Source organism: Dermacentor albipictus, chromosome 9, assembly GCF_038994185.2.
Source record: "Dermacentor albipictus isolate Rhodes 1998 colony chromosome 9, USDA_Dalb.pri_finalv2, whole genome shotgun sequence".
Taxonomy (NCBI): domain Eukaryota; kingdom Metazoa; phylum Arthropoda; class Arachnida; order Ixodida; family Ixodidae; genus Dermacentor; species Dermacentor albipictus.
In genome coordinates this window covers 21,752,455-21,768,289 of record NC_091829.1, presented here as the reverse complement: position 1 = coordinate 21,768,289, position 15,835 = coordinate 21,752,455, and the positions used below count along the sequence as shown (strand labels likewise).

The 15,835-nt window shown below is 46.0% G+C and overlaps 1 protein-coding gene across 9 annotated transcripts in view; it reads left to right on the top strand.

Annotated features, from left to right (window-relative positions):
• LOC135901987 (lysine-specific demethylase 4A-like) overlaps positions 1 to 15,835 on the top strand; it is a 69,196-nt gene that overhangs the window by 13,273 nt on the left and 40,088 nt on the right. For 8 of the 9 annotated variants that reach the window (XR_010564346.1, XM_065431883.1, XM_065431882.1 and 5 more), the window contains exons 6-10: positions 3,086 to 3,223; positions 3,774 to 3,952; positions 8,861 to 9,161; positions 9,614 to 9,775; positions 13,347 to 13,496. Coding sequence is in view for 8 of the 9 variants with exons in the window: in XM_065431883.1 (XP_065287955.1) it covers positions 3,086 to 3,223; positions 3,774 to 3,952; positions 8,861 to 9,161; positions 9,614 to 9,775; positions 13,347 to 13,496 (930 nt within the window). In the remaining variant the exon portion in view is untranslated. The remainder of the gene's footprint in view (positions 1 to 3,085; positions 3,224 to 3,773; positions 3,953 to 8,860; positions 9,162 to 9,613; positions 9,776 to 13,346; positions 13,497 to 15,835) is intronic. The other variant, XM_065431886.1, reaches the window with a different exon arrangement.

Genomic DNA, 15,835 nt, shown 5'->3' with positions numbered 1-15,835 from the left:
GCTAAAAAAAAAACTGCAGGACTTTGCTTCAACGCCGGCTACCAAGCGAAAATCTGACTTTCTCACTCATGCCAGTGCAGCCGCAGCTGGCTTCGTTGCGATGGAGACTCGCTTTGTTATCGTAAGCATCAATTCTACAGTTGAATCTCAGTAATTCGAGCTTGAAGGGGCCCAAAGGTCATATGTGGGCATTATTTGGAGTGTGAGTGAGCATCCACCTATTGAGCCATCCTATGCTTTCAAGCTAAAAAGAAAAAGAACAAAAGATTGGTTTCTCGGTCAAACCAGTGCCTTTCCAGGATGCTTGCTCTTCCATATCAGCTAACAAGGGCATACCTGGCCCTTGCGCCATTAAGGGGGGACGCGGGTCTTGAAATCGCGAAAAATGGTCAAAAATGGCAATTTTCAAAAATCGCGTTTTTGAAGTCTTTAATGTCCCAACTATGCCTCTACAAAATTTTATGGCTCAATTCCTACTCGAAGTATAAAAAAAACGGCAATTTAGAAACGTCGGTGAGCCGAAATTGAACGCCAAGCGCGAAGGTTTGCCTCATTTTCAAGCTGCCGTAGCTCCGCGCGACGCGAACCGATCGGCGCCATCTTGGTCTCGTTTGAAAGCTGGTTTCCCGCTCTCCATTCTGGCGCCCCTCGGCACGCTGTAAACCCTCGTGCAGCGGAGCGATCGGCACCCCAGGCACCCGTTCTCAAGAGCGAAATCGTCGCGAGACAGCCGCTGATTGGGTGGAACGGGCGCCTCCCCGAGGCGCAGCCCTCTGATTGGCCGTGACGCATGCTTCGCCTGCCGCGGCCCCGCGGCCGCGTTGTTCTACTCCTTCGCGTCGTCTGCTTTCGCCGGCGCGCACGTAATTTTTCGCGTTCCTCTTTGTTTCCTAGTATTTTTCGTTCTGCCTTTTTCTTTATCGTTCTTGTAGATATTTTGGCTATTGAGTCGCTTCTTTTAACCATGAATTTCTTGCTTTTGCGTGCCTGGTGTCTTTGTTCCGCGTGTCACGATGGCGCGAGACGCGCGCTTGAAAGCAAGCACGCGAAAAGCAGTCAGCAAAAAGAGGCGCGCATGAAATAAGAGCACTACATCGTCGAGAACTACAGCTTCGGTGATGCCGCAAGCTGCTGTGCCCTTGGTGGACGCGGCTGGACTGAGCTCGCCAACAACAGCTTCGCCGGTGGACGCGGCTGGACAGTGCCGATCGGTGTCAACTTCGGTGTTACCGCAAGTCTCCGCAGTGCCGGTGGATGCGCCTGGACTAAGCCAGTCGAAAATGCTAACTTTTGAGACGCTGCAAGTCGCTTCGGATTCCGTGTCGTCGGAAGCGGCCGAGCCGGCTGACCTAAGCCTAACGTCGACTTCGGCGTTTCCGCGCGCCGCTTCGGTGCCGACAGACGCGGCTGAACCGAGCTCGCGTGCTCAACGCTTCGACACGGTGTTTTGCGCGGAGTGCGCGGGGCGTGAAAAGTACGCAGACAGCATTAAAACTTCATTGGCGAAGAAGTCCGCGACTTCCCGCAAGTTCGAGCTAATGAACGTCGGTGCAGCAAGTGAAGACGACTTACTGAGCTTTTTTTTTTTTTGTCAAGTGCCAATGCAATACAGAGGTTTTCACAATCTTTACATGAACAGATTTCTGTGAGTTTGGTGTTATTGTGTTCAGTAATGACTGGGCTGCATGCTAAAGCATTAAATTTTTCCATGTGATAGGTAAACAAAAGTGACAGAGTAAGCAAAACTTTGAATGCAATTTTCTCAGCTTTGCTTTTTCGATCAAATGCCTTTGCCTTACAGAACTTTTCATACTGTTTGCATCAACTGATTTTATTGAATTAGGTATCATTTTTTTCAGTAAAACCTCAACTGCATCCTAAAGCTTTCCATTTTTCATTAAACTCAATAGACTAGCAATTAGGTCAGATGTAAGCTAATTACTCCCGCATTGTTTTTTTCTTCCTACTTTGTTATTCATTCATGACCTATATGATCACTTTTTAAAAATTTCTTTAGCTTTAGGATGTCCAGTGGGCCCTTGGAAATGACAGCTATTCTTTGAAACTAGTTTTTTTAATTAAGAAATTATCATAATGGCCCGTAAGAAAAGACCTATGGGTGATAAATTATTTTGCAATATCTTCATTTCTAGATGAGATATGTAAAATCTGAATATATATTTGGAATCAGCATTCAAAGATATATCTGCATGCCAATTTTCAGGAAGATATGTTAAGAAATAAAAAAAAACTTTTCAAGACCCTCATCCCCCCTTAAACATCAAACATCAATCAATCGGCTAACAAGGAGGTTGGCATATTGCAGGATTTGGAGGGTTAATTATTTAACTCGATGTACAGGGACAGTGAATGTGGGAAATTAGTTGTGCAGAAATGAGCTTGAAGCAACAAAGAAAAACAACATAGGTTTCCCCGGAAAGAAAGCTTCCCAGTTGGAGAAACAATCCTCCTGATCTGGGGATGAATTCGGAACCAACGCCTTTTCAAGATGATCGCTAGCAGAGCGATCATCATTTAGAGCGATTTATTGGTACCATGAAGCACGGGTGCAGACACTGAATGTAACAAATCAGTTCTTTGGAAACCTGCAGAACAAGTTTGCCGAATTTTGGACATGCTCGTGGTGTGTGATTATGAAAGACAAAGTTGAGAAGTCGTGTGCCATTCTCAGTTCTTTCAATGTTCAAGCCCTGTCACCACACGGCTAGATGGGCAGCAGCTTCTGTCCTAGAGGGAGGATCTTTGGCACTTCTGCAGCCACTTAGATAAGGGACGAGATAGGATAGGTAGCTGAGGGAGCTGGCATGATATCACTTTGTGAGCTCAAATAATCATTGCAATGCACTCTGTATATTTTTTATGTGCTCACCAGTTTATTACTTGCATGCCCACCATTAGGAGTTTCAACGATGAAGGTTCCATCACTGTACAGTGACACAGAAAAATAGCTTTTATTTCCTTCATTGGAATCTTGTCTTGCAAGTTGAATGTGTGGTTTGATTGCTTTTGTTTGGAACAGAGTCAGTGGGATTTTTTGGAAACAGTTGTCTTCTTTGATTCGTAGATAACCCAGGAGGCCGGCGAATTCATGATCACTTTCCCGTATGGGTACCACGCTGGCTTCAACCACGGTTTCAACTGTGCCGAGTCTACTAACTTCGCTCTGCCTCGCTGGGTCGAGTACGGCAAGAGAGCCTCACAGGTGAGCTAGCAACAGTTATCCGTATTTCACTTTTATTACCTTACATGTGATCACTGTGTGCAGCAAGGGCAAAAGGAGGGAAGGGGGGAGGGGGCTGTGCCGACTCTACTGAAAAGTGAAGTTGCTGTCAACATCAATACAAGCAGAATATCCGACTTTGCATGGAGAGTGAAAAGTATTCTCTAATGATCACTAGAGTGAAAAAAATTCGGTTGGTGCTCGCAAAAACTAAGCAACTGAAAGCTAACATTTGGGGGTTGTGTTTGACACGTTTCATCTTTCTTCTTGCCCCAAAATCGGTACATACTGTAAAATGATGTCAAGGCAATATCCCTGATTGTGATTGGTACAAGAGACGAATCCAGTGTGCTGCTCATGCCTTAGAAGTGTTTCAAATGCTGCCACAAGTGATTGTCACGGCTAAATGACCGTTAAAGTCATTGAACTTAGTATTGCTGTTTTGTGTTCCATTTCAATCCAGATGTTTTGCATAGCTTCTTGCCATGACATGTAGCCTGGACTTTGGCACGCCTCTCCCTTCCTCCTACAGTGCCTGTGTCGGAATGACTGCGTGAAGATCAGCATGGACGTGTTTGTGAAGAAGTTCCAGCCAGAGCGGTACGAGTTGTGGCTGGCCGGCCAAGATGTGGGCTGCCACCCTGAAGACCCCTCGAGTCGTGTGGCTGCCCGGCCACCCACCCACCTTGAAATGGCCATGTTGCGTTCCATGTGAGTGCACACCTTTCTTCGTATGTGCTGCACAGATGATTTCTTGCTAACATCGCTTGAAGGGGGCAGCAGTGTTCCTCTGTAAGGTATACAGTGGAACCCCGGTTATACGACTGACTCATGACCGCGAAAAAGCAATGCAAAATGCAGGTGTGGTAACTGTACAAGCTAATACTCAGCAGGGCTTGGAAACACAAATCACCAAAAAAAGTACCATATATACCTTCATAATCGACACACTTTCTTTCTCAATACAGTCAAATCCACTTCTAACAATGTTCAAATGCCACGAAAATTTAATTGTTACAACCGGGTTGCGTGAAAAAATCAAAATGGGGTGATGTCAGAACTGACCTGAGAAAACTATAATGGCGGGGAGGCCAGTGCCACTCCCCACCACCTTCCTCCATCTGGCTGCTGATTGTGTTAACTCATTTAACTGCTTCCTGGGCGCTCCAATTGCATGTAACAAGCCGCGGCTCTCGGCGTTAAAGAACGGCACTGCTATAACAACTGCCAAGAGGGGTCACAGGCGGCAAGCACTATGTGAGCTCCGCCAAGTCATCGCTATGGTGGCCCCAAAAGGGGGCTATAAAAAAAGCGAGAAGGTTGCTGCGGCAGCCTGTCAGCTTGAGAAATCCAGAAGAAAGGCTGGGGCGTGATCGCCGCTAGCATCTCCCGACGTACTCTCACTGGCTTGCACGAGAAAACCTTATCTCCGTCAGCCTTGCATGCTTTACGCAAAGCTTGCCGACAACATTCACCAAGGCATCCAGGTGCTCCACTGAAGGGTCCTCGTGAAAACGAAGCCCCAGAGGGAGGGATTGTATCATCTGCCAGGCCCCATGTGAGGACAACGTTGAGGCAGTCTGCCCTACCGCGTCATCGCTGCCATCGTCGCCGGCACTGTCCGATGCAACCACGTTCAGTATGATCGCCTTGTCAGTTAGAAGCAGATAGTTTCGAAGTTTCCAAATCTGTAGCCATGCACTTTATTTTCACTGGCAACATGGTGCATTGCTGATAATAAGCAGGTGGATCAGCCATCTTCCGTTTTGGCGACGTGTCAAACGAAGCTGAGAAACCGCACGGCCAGGAACGATTTTGACGCAGTGAACAAAGACGGACGCGAGCGAATAAAGCTGTTTGCACAACCGCTCTGAATAAGGATCCAGTGAGCAATCTGGGAGCAGTGCAGTTGGCGTGGTCCATTCGTGTTCGGAGGGGTGGAAGGTCTAAGGGATAGAGGCATGCTGAGAAGACTGGAAAATGAGCGGATGTTGGAACAATGGGCCATCGTCATTTTCTTTTTTCTTTTCAAGGATTTCACATTTCATTACCTTTTGGCACGGACACCCAGCACGGACGCCAGACTTCGTTACAACCGATAATGCTTCATCTGGGCATTGTAGTAAGCGGGTTATTTCACCATAGAAAACGTGCAAAAGTTGACTGTGCAGGAGCTTCTCATGTTATAACCAATATATTGTTAATACCGGTATCGTTATAAGTGGGTTCAACTGCATACCGGAGCAAAGTAGGGGGGTGCATTCATTATGCGGGGTAAATTTCATGGAGACATTTTCAAAACACCAAAAAATTGAAAGGTAAGACAGTAATGATTTGGAACATGCATAAGATAACTTATCTTTGCAGCAAAAATACATGTATACCATTTGCAAACCGTAACTTTACTCCACATCGGAACCACCAGACCTGCCGTTCAGGCCACTGGCCGATTCATCCACATCGTAGTTCCACCGTAGAATGAAGAACCAATGCGGCAGCCGCTTGAAGTCAGCGTGGCTTAGGCGAATCACGCACGGCGAAACTGAACGTGCCCCCAGCTTGCCCTTGCAGGTGGTTTCGGCCGTCTGCCGTTATTGCAAGCATCATGTTGAAGTGTGCACCTGTTTTGACAAGAACATTGTGTGTGTCTCTTTCCTCGACCGTCCTGCTGATCGGCATGTCAAAGTTTATTGGTGCCTGATCCGCATTTCCTTTTTTTGAGCAGATAAATTCTATGTCCCACAGCAGGCGTGTAACTCAACTTAAGGCCCATCACACACATAGAAACTGAAGGCAGACAGAAAAGCAAGCCACAGATATGCAAATTCGACACTATGCCCAACTATGATCACTGTGCCAAGTGTTTCTCGGCACAGCTAAGTGACTAATGAGCATACACAGTCGCTTGGTTGTTGACATGCGGGCCTGTGTTGGCCGGCGTATATAAATATGATTTTCCTCAAGATTAATCTTCAGTTGTGAGTCGGCGCCAGTGTCGTGTTCTTCTTTTCCTTCATCCTCGTTTGTTTTGCGCTGTTAATTTCTGAAACATGTACATGGTGTATACACAATTTAATGAGCAATAAAGTGGACTGCCATCACATTTAGTGAAACCAGCCAATGTTATGCTTGCCCATAGTTGCTTTTCTTGGCGCGGGGGTGTCCGTTGCCTATTGAAGTGTGTACTGTTATAGCTATGATGGTAGTCGGTTGTTGAAAACCAGATTTACCTTTTCTGCTTCACTTCGGCGTTGCTTGAGTTGTCATTGATTTACGTTACAGCTACATTATGATGAAGGTGGAACATGAAGATGCTCATTTGCTGAACTTTTGCCAAACATTAACCCTGTGTGTAATGCTGATGAACATAGTCATCACTGGAACTTGTACTGGTATAGCCAATGATAACTATACTTGTCATGAGGAAAGATGTGCCACTGTGAACTAATGATGAGTATATACATCAGTTGACTTAGAGTTGCTGCTTTCGACACTAAATGGGGGTGATTCTCAGTGTTAGTGACATACATATATACCGTATTTACTCGCATAATGATCGCACTTTTTTTGTCAGAAAAATTGAAGCAAATTCAGGGGTGCGATCATTACGTGAGTTAAATTTCCCGGGAAAAAAAAAATTTTTTTTCGTCCGCGTTTGCTGCGAGATGCGAGATTGCGGGTGCGGGACACCAAACAAAAATGGCGGCTAGCGGAGCGAGCCGAACGCGCCGAACGCGATTTTTTTTTTCTTCTCGTGAGTACATTACGTGCATTGAAACAGTTTCTTCCGTATTAGTGATGAATAATATCGTTAATATCGGCAAGTTTGCGGCGATAACGTAGCCATGTCCACTTTGAGGGGACAGAAATAGGTGGGCGCGCTTAGCTGCCAGTGACAGAAACACATGACGGGCATGCTGCGGAAACTGCGGCATCTGTCTTCACTACTTTCCGCTAAGGGTGGGCGAATATCTTAGCTGTGTTACAAGCGTCGGCGTATGAATAGGGTACACTTTTAACGTATCAGAGTAAACGTGGCTACTATCATTGCCGCGCGCGATTTGTTGCGTGCTCACGAGTGCAAAAGCAGATGAAAAGAATCGAAATGCGCCTTTATTGTTTTTGTTGACATCAGCCATTATAAAGCCAACCCATAATACCGTATTTACTCGCGTAATGATCGCACTTTTTTCGCCAGAAAAATTGACGCAAATTCAGGGGTGCGATCATTACGCGGATTAAATTTCCCACGAAAAAAAAAAATTTTTTTTTTTCGTCCCGCGTTTGCTGCGGGATGCGGGTGCGGGACACCAAAACAAACATGGCGGCCGGCTGAGCAAGCCGAACGCGCCGAACGCGATTTTTTTTTCTTCTCGTGAGTACATTACGTGCATTGAAACAGTTTCTTCCGTATCAGTGATGAATAATATCGTTAACATCGGCAAGTTTGCGGCAATAACGTAGCCATGTCCACTTTGAGGGGACAGAAACAGATGGGCGCACTTAGCTGCCAGTGACAGAAACGCATGGCCGGTGTGCTGCGGAAACTGCGGCACCGGTTTCACTACTGTCCTAACACGGCACGTTTCCGCTAAGGGTGGGCGAATATCTTAGCTGTGTTACAAGCGTCGGCGTATGAATAGGGTACACTTTTAACGTATCCGTGTAAACGTGGCTACTATCATTGCCGCGCGCGATTTGTTGTGTGCTCACGAGTGCAGATGAAAAGAATCGAGACGCGCCTCTTTTGTTTTTGTTGACCACAACTATTATAAAGCCTACCCATAATAAAGACAAGTTTGGTAGTACCTCTTTTTGTCATGGAATTGCGGAAAGTGATGAAAGTAATGAAATGAGGCATCCACTTAAGAATGTTTGGTGCGTGCAGGCGAGTCGTTCGCGCAGCATTCGACAGATGGTAAGCGCAATCATTGTTAGCTAGACTTGGAACACCGCATATCGCTGCGGCAAGTTCGGGGTGCGATCATTACACGGGAAATAAAAAAAATCGAATTTTGACGACAAAATTCAGGGGTGCGATCATTACGCGAGTGCGATCATTATGCGAGTAAATACGGTAAAAGCAAGTTTGGTTGTACCTCATTTTGTCATGGAAGTGCGGAAAGTGATGAAAGTGATGAAAGTAATGAAATGAGGCATCTACTTAAGAATGTTTAGTGCGTGCAGGCCGCTTGGCTTGTCTTGAAGAGTCGTTCGCGTAGCATTCGGCAGGTGGTAAGCGCGATCATTATTCGCTAGACTTAGCACACGACATATCGCTGCGGCAAGTTCGGGGTGCGATCATTACGCGGGAAATAAAAAAAATCGAATTTTGACGACAAATTTTATGGGTGGGATCATTACGCGAGTGCGATCATTATGCGAGTAAATACGGTAGGTTTTCCACTTTGTTAATGGCTGCTCGCATATGAAATATGGCTGCCTACCCGCCAAATTTCTTGGAAGCTTTGTACAATTTTCATCAGTTGATGCCATAGGAGGTCTAAAGAATAGCACTGTGAAAGAATTTGGTCCAGTGCCCATGGACATCCTCTCGTAGATTGAATGAGCATAGCTTCAGTTAAGAGTGTAGCTCATTGTGCCGACAATGCTGTCCAGGATCAAGTCGAAGTCCAAGCGCCACCCCGTGCTGGCCAAGGGCTGCCTCGTACCTGAGGAGGATGCCGGCGACACTGATGGCACGGAGATCTATGACCCCGAGGATGACGAGGACACCAAGAAACAGCGGCGGCCCTCCAAGGGGTCACTGTCCAAGCGCAAGCCCAAGGGGGCGGCACAGGGTGGCGACAAGGCCAAGCGGGTTCGCAGGTCTCGCACCAACAGCACCAATGACAGGGATGCCTCACCTACCAAAGTGTCTGCGAGCAAAAACCCCACCCAGTACAGTGGCCTGATGCAGGTAAGGAGAAATGGGGCTGGCTGGTCTGTCTTTCTAACAATGTTGAAGGTGTCAAAATAGGAGTTGGTTGCAAAGTGGAATCCTTGGTGTGTTGTACGTACTTCAGTACCTCAGGGAAAGAATGCCGAGGCACAAGAGGGACATGCACTCACTCTAGTCAGTGCAGTGAGAACCTATGCCATTGTGTCACCGATTCCTTGCAGCGCAGTGAAAGCTTTGGGATGCAGCAGTCAACCAGACAGAACCAGAAGGAACGATTCGCTGTTGACTGCCTCTAATCACCCTTTGCAGGACATGCCGACTGAATGCATGCTTCACAAAAGGATTAGTAGCGGGTAGTGGGCGAGCACCTCCTGTCCATACAATGCAGATGTTCCCTTCCGATAGCTGAAGCGTGGAGTAGCCCATCTGTTTTGCTACATATCCGGAAGGGGCATGCCCTCTCTGTGCAGGAGTTGAGTGTCGTGGTGGAGCCCCTGGCGCACGTGGGGCCTCCAAAACTGGAGCCCCACAAGGCGACCCCGGCTGTGGCTCCTCTCTCGGAGGAAACAACGCAGCTGCCCACTGAAAGCGATAAGGATGTGTACCACCACACTACTGAGCTGCCCGCATTGGTGAGTGTTGTTTAAGGCAGGAAGTGGGGTGGGGTGGGGGATTTCGTTGGGGGGGGGGGCAGTGATACTGCTGCAAGGAACCGTGACACTTGCTTTAGTTGCCTAGTGCGACAGTTGATTGGTCCAACTCTCTGAGATGGTTTGTGTGGATGTAATGGACATAAAGGATAATCCGGGAATGAATTTTTCCTACAGATGGTCCACTGTCAAAGGAAGGATTTGTAATTACAGTGACTGCTTTGAGGATGAATTACTGCTTTTATGCAGCATGCGAATGCTTTGAATTGAACAGAATCCGTCAGTGTGAAAGAGAACACCTGATTTGCATTCAGAGCCATGCATTAGTCTCTTCTTGTGTGTCTGCTGCTGCCAGGAGAGTGCAGCATGACCGATTGTTTGAGAGGGTAGCCAATTAGCAAGTATTCGGAAAAGATGTTTGTTGGTTACCTATTAGGTGTTCTCTTTCTTGTTGGACTGCCCTGTACCCTTGACGTGGATGACGCGCTGTAGTCAGTGCGCTGTAGTGGGGCCTGGCTGCGTTTAGAATCGGAGGTGTTGCGCTCTTAGATGTGCTATGCAATGCCCACTTACGCATCATGCTGTAACACATAGGTGCACCGCTTTTACCACTGCAGTTTTCCATGGCACCGTTATGCTCCGTTCCACATGTGGCTAGCCTTGCAGTTGAAAGCTATGCATTTTTTTTTTCTTTCAGAAAGGGCAGCCTTATCAACAGGGGGATTGAAACAGACAGGTAGTTCTACACAAAAATGTTTTGTAGGAAAAAGCTACCGCTATGAAAATTGTGGAAACTAAGCGCATTCAAAGTTCATCTGTCGAATGTGTAATTATTAGCACTTTACTTACATGGGCATATTGCAAGCTTTCAAGCAACTACCAGCATGTAAAGGCACCTCGTGCCACATTGGTACATCTCAAGATATGTATTTTATCCTTTCCACTACAATGTTTCAAAATGCAACTAGCTCAGCCTCTAAACAAGTGAGCCACAGAAGGGTGTACCAGTCTGTGAACAAAGAAAAGCTCCTAAAAGTTCCTAGAGTGATGTTTGACCTAGTAGAATAAAATCTCGTTAATTCAGGAAATCAGATAACTTGGATTTGTCTTCTGGTCCTGGCAGGCATATGCATCATTTAGTGGAATCACACCCTCATTGAGTAGACATATTTGGCCCCACATCGGTTAGTTCGGACAAATCTTGGAGCTCAGCGAGCACGGAGCACTGTAAATGTGCAGTGCAGAAGAGCAGGGACAGCGCTAGCATTCAACCAAAACGAAGTGGCAGAGTGTGCATTGCAACGAGGCCCAGTTTTGTGCTCACAGATAAAAGCGTGGGTCCTGGCCTCAGCTGATTGTTGCAAGCCACGTGTGAAACGGAGCACAGCTTTTCTCTTTGCTCGGGACAAAGCTGAAATTTAGTGTGCTGAATGTCTCCATTTGTTTTCCCACGTGAGCTACATTGCTTTGCTGTGTCTGGTTTCTTGTCTTTTTCTCGGCCTAGCCCACAGAGTTTGACAGTAATTCATAGTAAGGTTGGTTACAGCGCAACACAAGATGACGACACGGTGCCGTGTCGTCGTTTTATACCTTCCTTTTGTCCATGTCTTGTGTTGTGCTGTAACGAACCTCACTATGAATCCTAGCCAACTGGCCCAACTTGCCGTCTTGATGCAGTGTATTGGACAGTAAGTCTGGAGAGCATATTTCTCAGTGCACAGCATTGCTGATTTCTAGTCACCTTGCTCAGCCACCGGAGCAGATGGAGAGAGCAAGGTTTGGAGCGAGGCAAATAGAAAGGCACAAGCATGAAGTGTAGCCGCATTCTGTGAGGTCACATTTATTGACAGGTTCAGGGCCCAGGTAGCCCTCATCATAGAAAGTTTCCTCCAAAGCTTACTAAAGCGAATTCTGGTGCTAATGTCTACATGAGCTGCCAGTGTGGCAGTGTTCAGGCAGTACATTGATCTGCCTAAACTTTGTCCTTCTTGGCTTTGCGACTTTGAATAGGGATCACTTTCAACAAGATATCGCATTTAAATGCCACAATAAATGGTGTTCAAAACATCATGGCCATGACGTGCTTCCAGCTCTGCAATTGCTTCCAGCACATACAGCCCGCAAAAGCATTGCATTCCTGCTTGTTGCAGCAGCCAAAAACATGTCACAATTGCCATGTTTTGGACACTATATTATTTGCGATGGTTAGTCATGTGCACAGAGTGTAATTGCCTTGCTTTGTTTAGTAAGATATGACTTGTTGGAAATTTGGAAAGATAATGCGTAATAAGTAACATCACAAGAATGTTTGCAGCCACAAGCAAGAGGTTTAGACAAAGCAGTGTACCGGTAGCTGAATGATAGCAATGCCAGAGGTACTTCCACTAATTTTTGTAGGAAACTTACGGCGCCTGGTGCCTTTCTGACTGGTAGAACTTGCATAGCTGTCAGACATGAGCTGGCCTGCCCTGACTCGGACTTCATCAATACCCCTTCCCATCTCCTGCTGTCTTAACAGTAATAGTAACAGTCGTGCCACAAAACTTTTGTAATACACAAATGCATTGCGTAAATAATTTTTTCATTAGTGTATAGATCAGGCTTGCTTTTCAGAGCTAGGAGGCCAAAGTTCAATGCACAGTTTCGTTGCTGGTGATGTCAGCAGTGGCATACTCCTCTCATTCAGCTGCATGTGTACTCCATTTCATACATTGCGGGCAATGCTACAAAGGCTCTAGACAAACTTCTCTCACTGATTGACATTTGGACCAGACCAGAAAATAGTGCATCACAGATGAAGGAAGGGCATAGGTAAATGTCAGGCAATACAGTGTGACACTGTAGCATACTTTTGTTACGATGTAATTATATTACATGAAGGGTGTTGCATGTATAAACTTCTTTACTACTGACTGAGCGAATTCACAGATTACACCTTTTGCATGCGCAATGAAAGCATAATATGGTCCCACACTGGAAGCACAAAGGTGCAAAAACAATATGTGATTTTACATAACCTTACGTCCACGAGTTGCAGGTGTAATATATGAAGTGGTTATTTTGTATGAAGCATCGCTGATCAAAAACGCAATTAAACATGTGGAGTAATATACTTATAAAACCTTATTTGTGTAGTTTCTGGAGCATTGCCTTTTATGCATGAAACAGAGCATAGCGCATTCAGCAGTTTTCATCTCCTACCTGTGTACATTATATGAGTCCCAGAGGCGCGTGCACTGGTGCTTTCTCTCCAAGGCCTTGGGAGGACGAGCACATCAGGGCATGGAATTTTAAGAACTACCCATCTTCACACGTATCTATTGGTCATCAGACTTTACACATTGCAAGCAGTAGATAGGTGACGCCGGTGCATACCGAAAAATAAAAATGTACGAGTAACTTGCCTTCCAAATTTTATCGAAGGATTCTTCTAAGGACCCTGCGTTTTACCCTATTAACGAGAAGTGTGAGGAGGCTCTGTACTTACCGTACGCCAGAGCAACAGTTGTTTGTCTAAAGCACCGTGCCTGGCGCTGTCGTGGCTTTACCACAGAGCCTGGGACCGGGGGGTAGTCTGGGCGACCAGTGGTCCCTGATGACTCCGGTGGAGGCACTTGTTCCCGCGCCATCGTCCTCCCCCAACCATTCGGCACCGCTTCTTCCTTCCCCACCAGAGGAGACCAGCGCGCTTCCCTCCTCGAAGGTGGGCCTCACCCCTGTACACCACGGCACTTCTACGCCGCTCTGGGGCACGGCCACACTAGCCGAGAAACATGCACACCAGGCCTCTTGCAGCAAAGGGCACCCGTGTGCACACGGCCTCTCATTGGCTGGTCCTCTTTCCACCGCAGCTGTTTTGCATGGCAGCCTCAGAACTCGCATGCTCTCTCAGCTGTGCTAGTCGCTGAATTTGTGCGGAATTGCAGCAGTTGCAATAGCCTTGCACTCATCTTATGTCATTAGACATGACTTGAAACGTTCGCTGTGGTATCCTTTCAAAGTTTTTATTTGCGTGCAGCATGACTCGCCTTGTGGGCCTTGGCATTTCTGCACAGCTAGAGGTTCTTCCTGCCCTTAGCAATTCTTTTATTCTCTCTCTCTCTCTCTCTCTTTTACTGGTTCTTATAAACATGTAGCTTCCGCAATATAGTACAGACCTGGGGCCTTATTTTCTGACAGCCGATTTCATTTTTTATTCTTCTTGTCCTTTGCCATTGGTTCAGATGCCATTTCACTGCTGTAATTGCTGCAATCGGCCACTTTTTACAATGCATGATTAAAAAAGAACGTGGAAATATAGACTGTTACATTAATTAGTAAGGGCTCCATGCTCTTCCAAGTGTTTCATCTACTCAGATTGGTAGTGGTGTGGTCAAACTGCTCCTGACAGATGGGCAGCCCTCTTCCTCAGCTATTAGAGATGTACAGCTCTCTCCTTAACCATTTGGCTGTAATAGTCTGTGTGAGCCACTGGTGACTTAATATACAATGTGCTGATAGGCTGCTCTTTTGGTTGGTCATGAGGCTTCAACCTGCTCATGAAATCTGCCCCCTGAAAAAAAAAATTCCAGGGGCTGATTTCAAGGCATGGCAGCAATACTTTGCCACCTCTCCAGCTTCTGCAGTAAAATTCTTGCTGAGCACAGCATTGCACGCATGTTTCTTGGCTAGTGTGGAGGCGCCTTTGCATGCATGCACTGTCCACTGCAGGATACGGCACGTCTGCTGCATCTTGCTGCTTCATGTTCGCTGTTTGCGCATGCCTCTAGCCCTGTCTCTTTGCAGGATAACTTCTAGGTGCAGTTACACGAAGTCAACCTCCAGCGTGTGGGCCCGTCTTGGGGTTTCCCACAAAGTCATTTCCCTGATGCAGGGCAGAGAAGGCAATCGTTAAAATGACACTGCAAGGGGTGCTGAATTGAGCTACGTGTCGGTACACGCTCATTTCCTTGATACAGTGTGGACAATTCAAAGTCCTTCTGTGTCTATGGAAGCTGCAAGCGTAATGTTTCAGCCAGCATGAGAGTGTGGGGTTAGTTACATGGACTTGCTTAAACTTCAACTTTCTTGCTTCAGACGGCTTTGTTACATTGTAAATTTATTGTTGTCAATGAAATATTGTGTTATATTTGCAATGGTTACTCATATGCACAGATACTAATTGCCTTGCTGTGTTTAAAAAAAAAACTTTGAAATTTAAAAAGGTAAAATGTAATTGAGGACATTATAGGAATGTTGGAAGCCACAGGCATAAAGATGAGACAAATCTATGTAGTAAACATCATTCCCATGATAGATGATTGCATCACTGGAGTTCACTCTAGAAATTTTTGTTGAAAGCTCTGTGAGTTAAGTAAGGGGCACACTAGATGAGAGTCTGTGTGTGTTCATGTGACATGTTCGCTTCACTGTGCTGCTTTTTCTTTGTTGTTCTTGCATGTCTCTTGCATGTCTCTGCTCTTGCTTTTGCATGGTTGCTGGCTGCCTGTTCTGTACAGTTCATTTAATGACATTTTTTTGTTCGTCTTTATAATTAAGTGCCACAGTCACCCTTACTCCTTCATTTATTATAATATATACTAGTCCAAATGAAGTTTAATAAGTAAATAAAAAAATTTAAAAAATCAATAACAATAGAGTATATGCTAAACAATAATGAGCTGCATTATTAAATTATGCTTCTGCAATAGCAAAACAGCCACTCTTATTTTGAAAGGAGGCTCTGAAAGCCAGAAAAGACACAGAAGCGAAAGATGGGGTGGCAAACGCCACCTTGAAGTTCCTGCAGTAGCTCATTGTGGCATAACGAATTGTGACCATGCTGGGCCTAGTTCATTCTGTTATCAGTCAAGGTGGACGACATTTTATTCTAAAAGAGCCGAAGACTGAACTTGGCAAGTTTCGAGAACTGCACACAAGAGAATACTTTAAAATTCGTAATTTCACACAGGCAACATTTCTCTATGCAGGCATACTGGTGCTGGGGTTTTGGCATCGAATTGAAAAGAAATAGCAGTTTGACCTTCATTTTCTCTGTTAGTA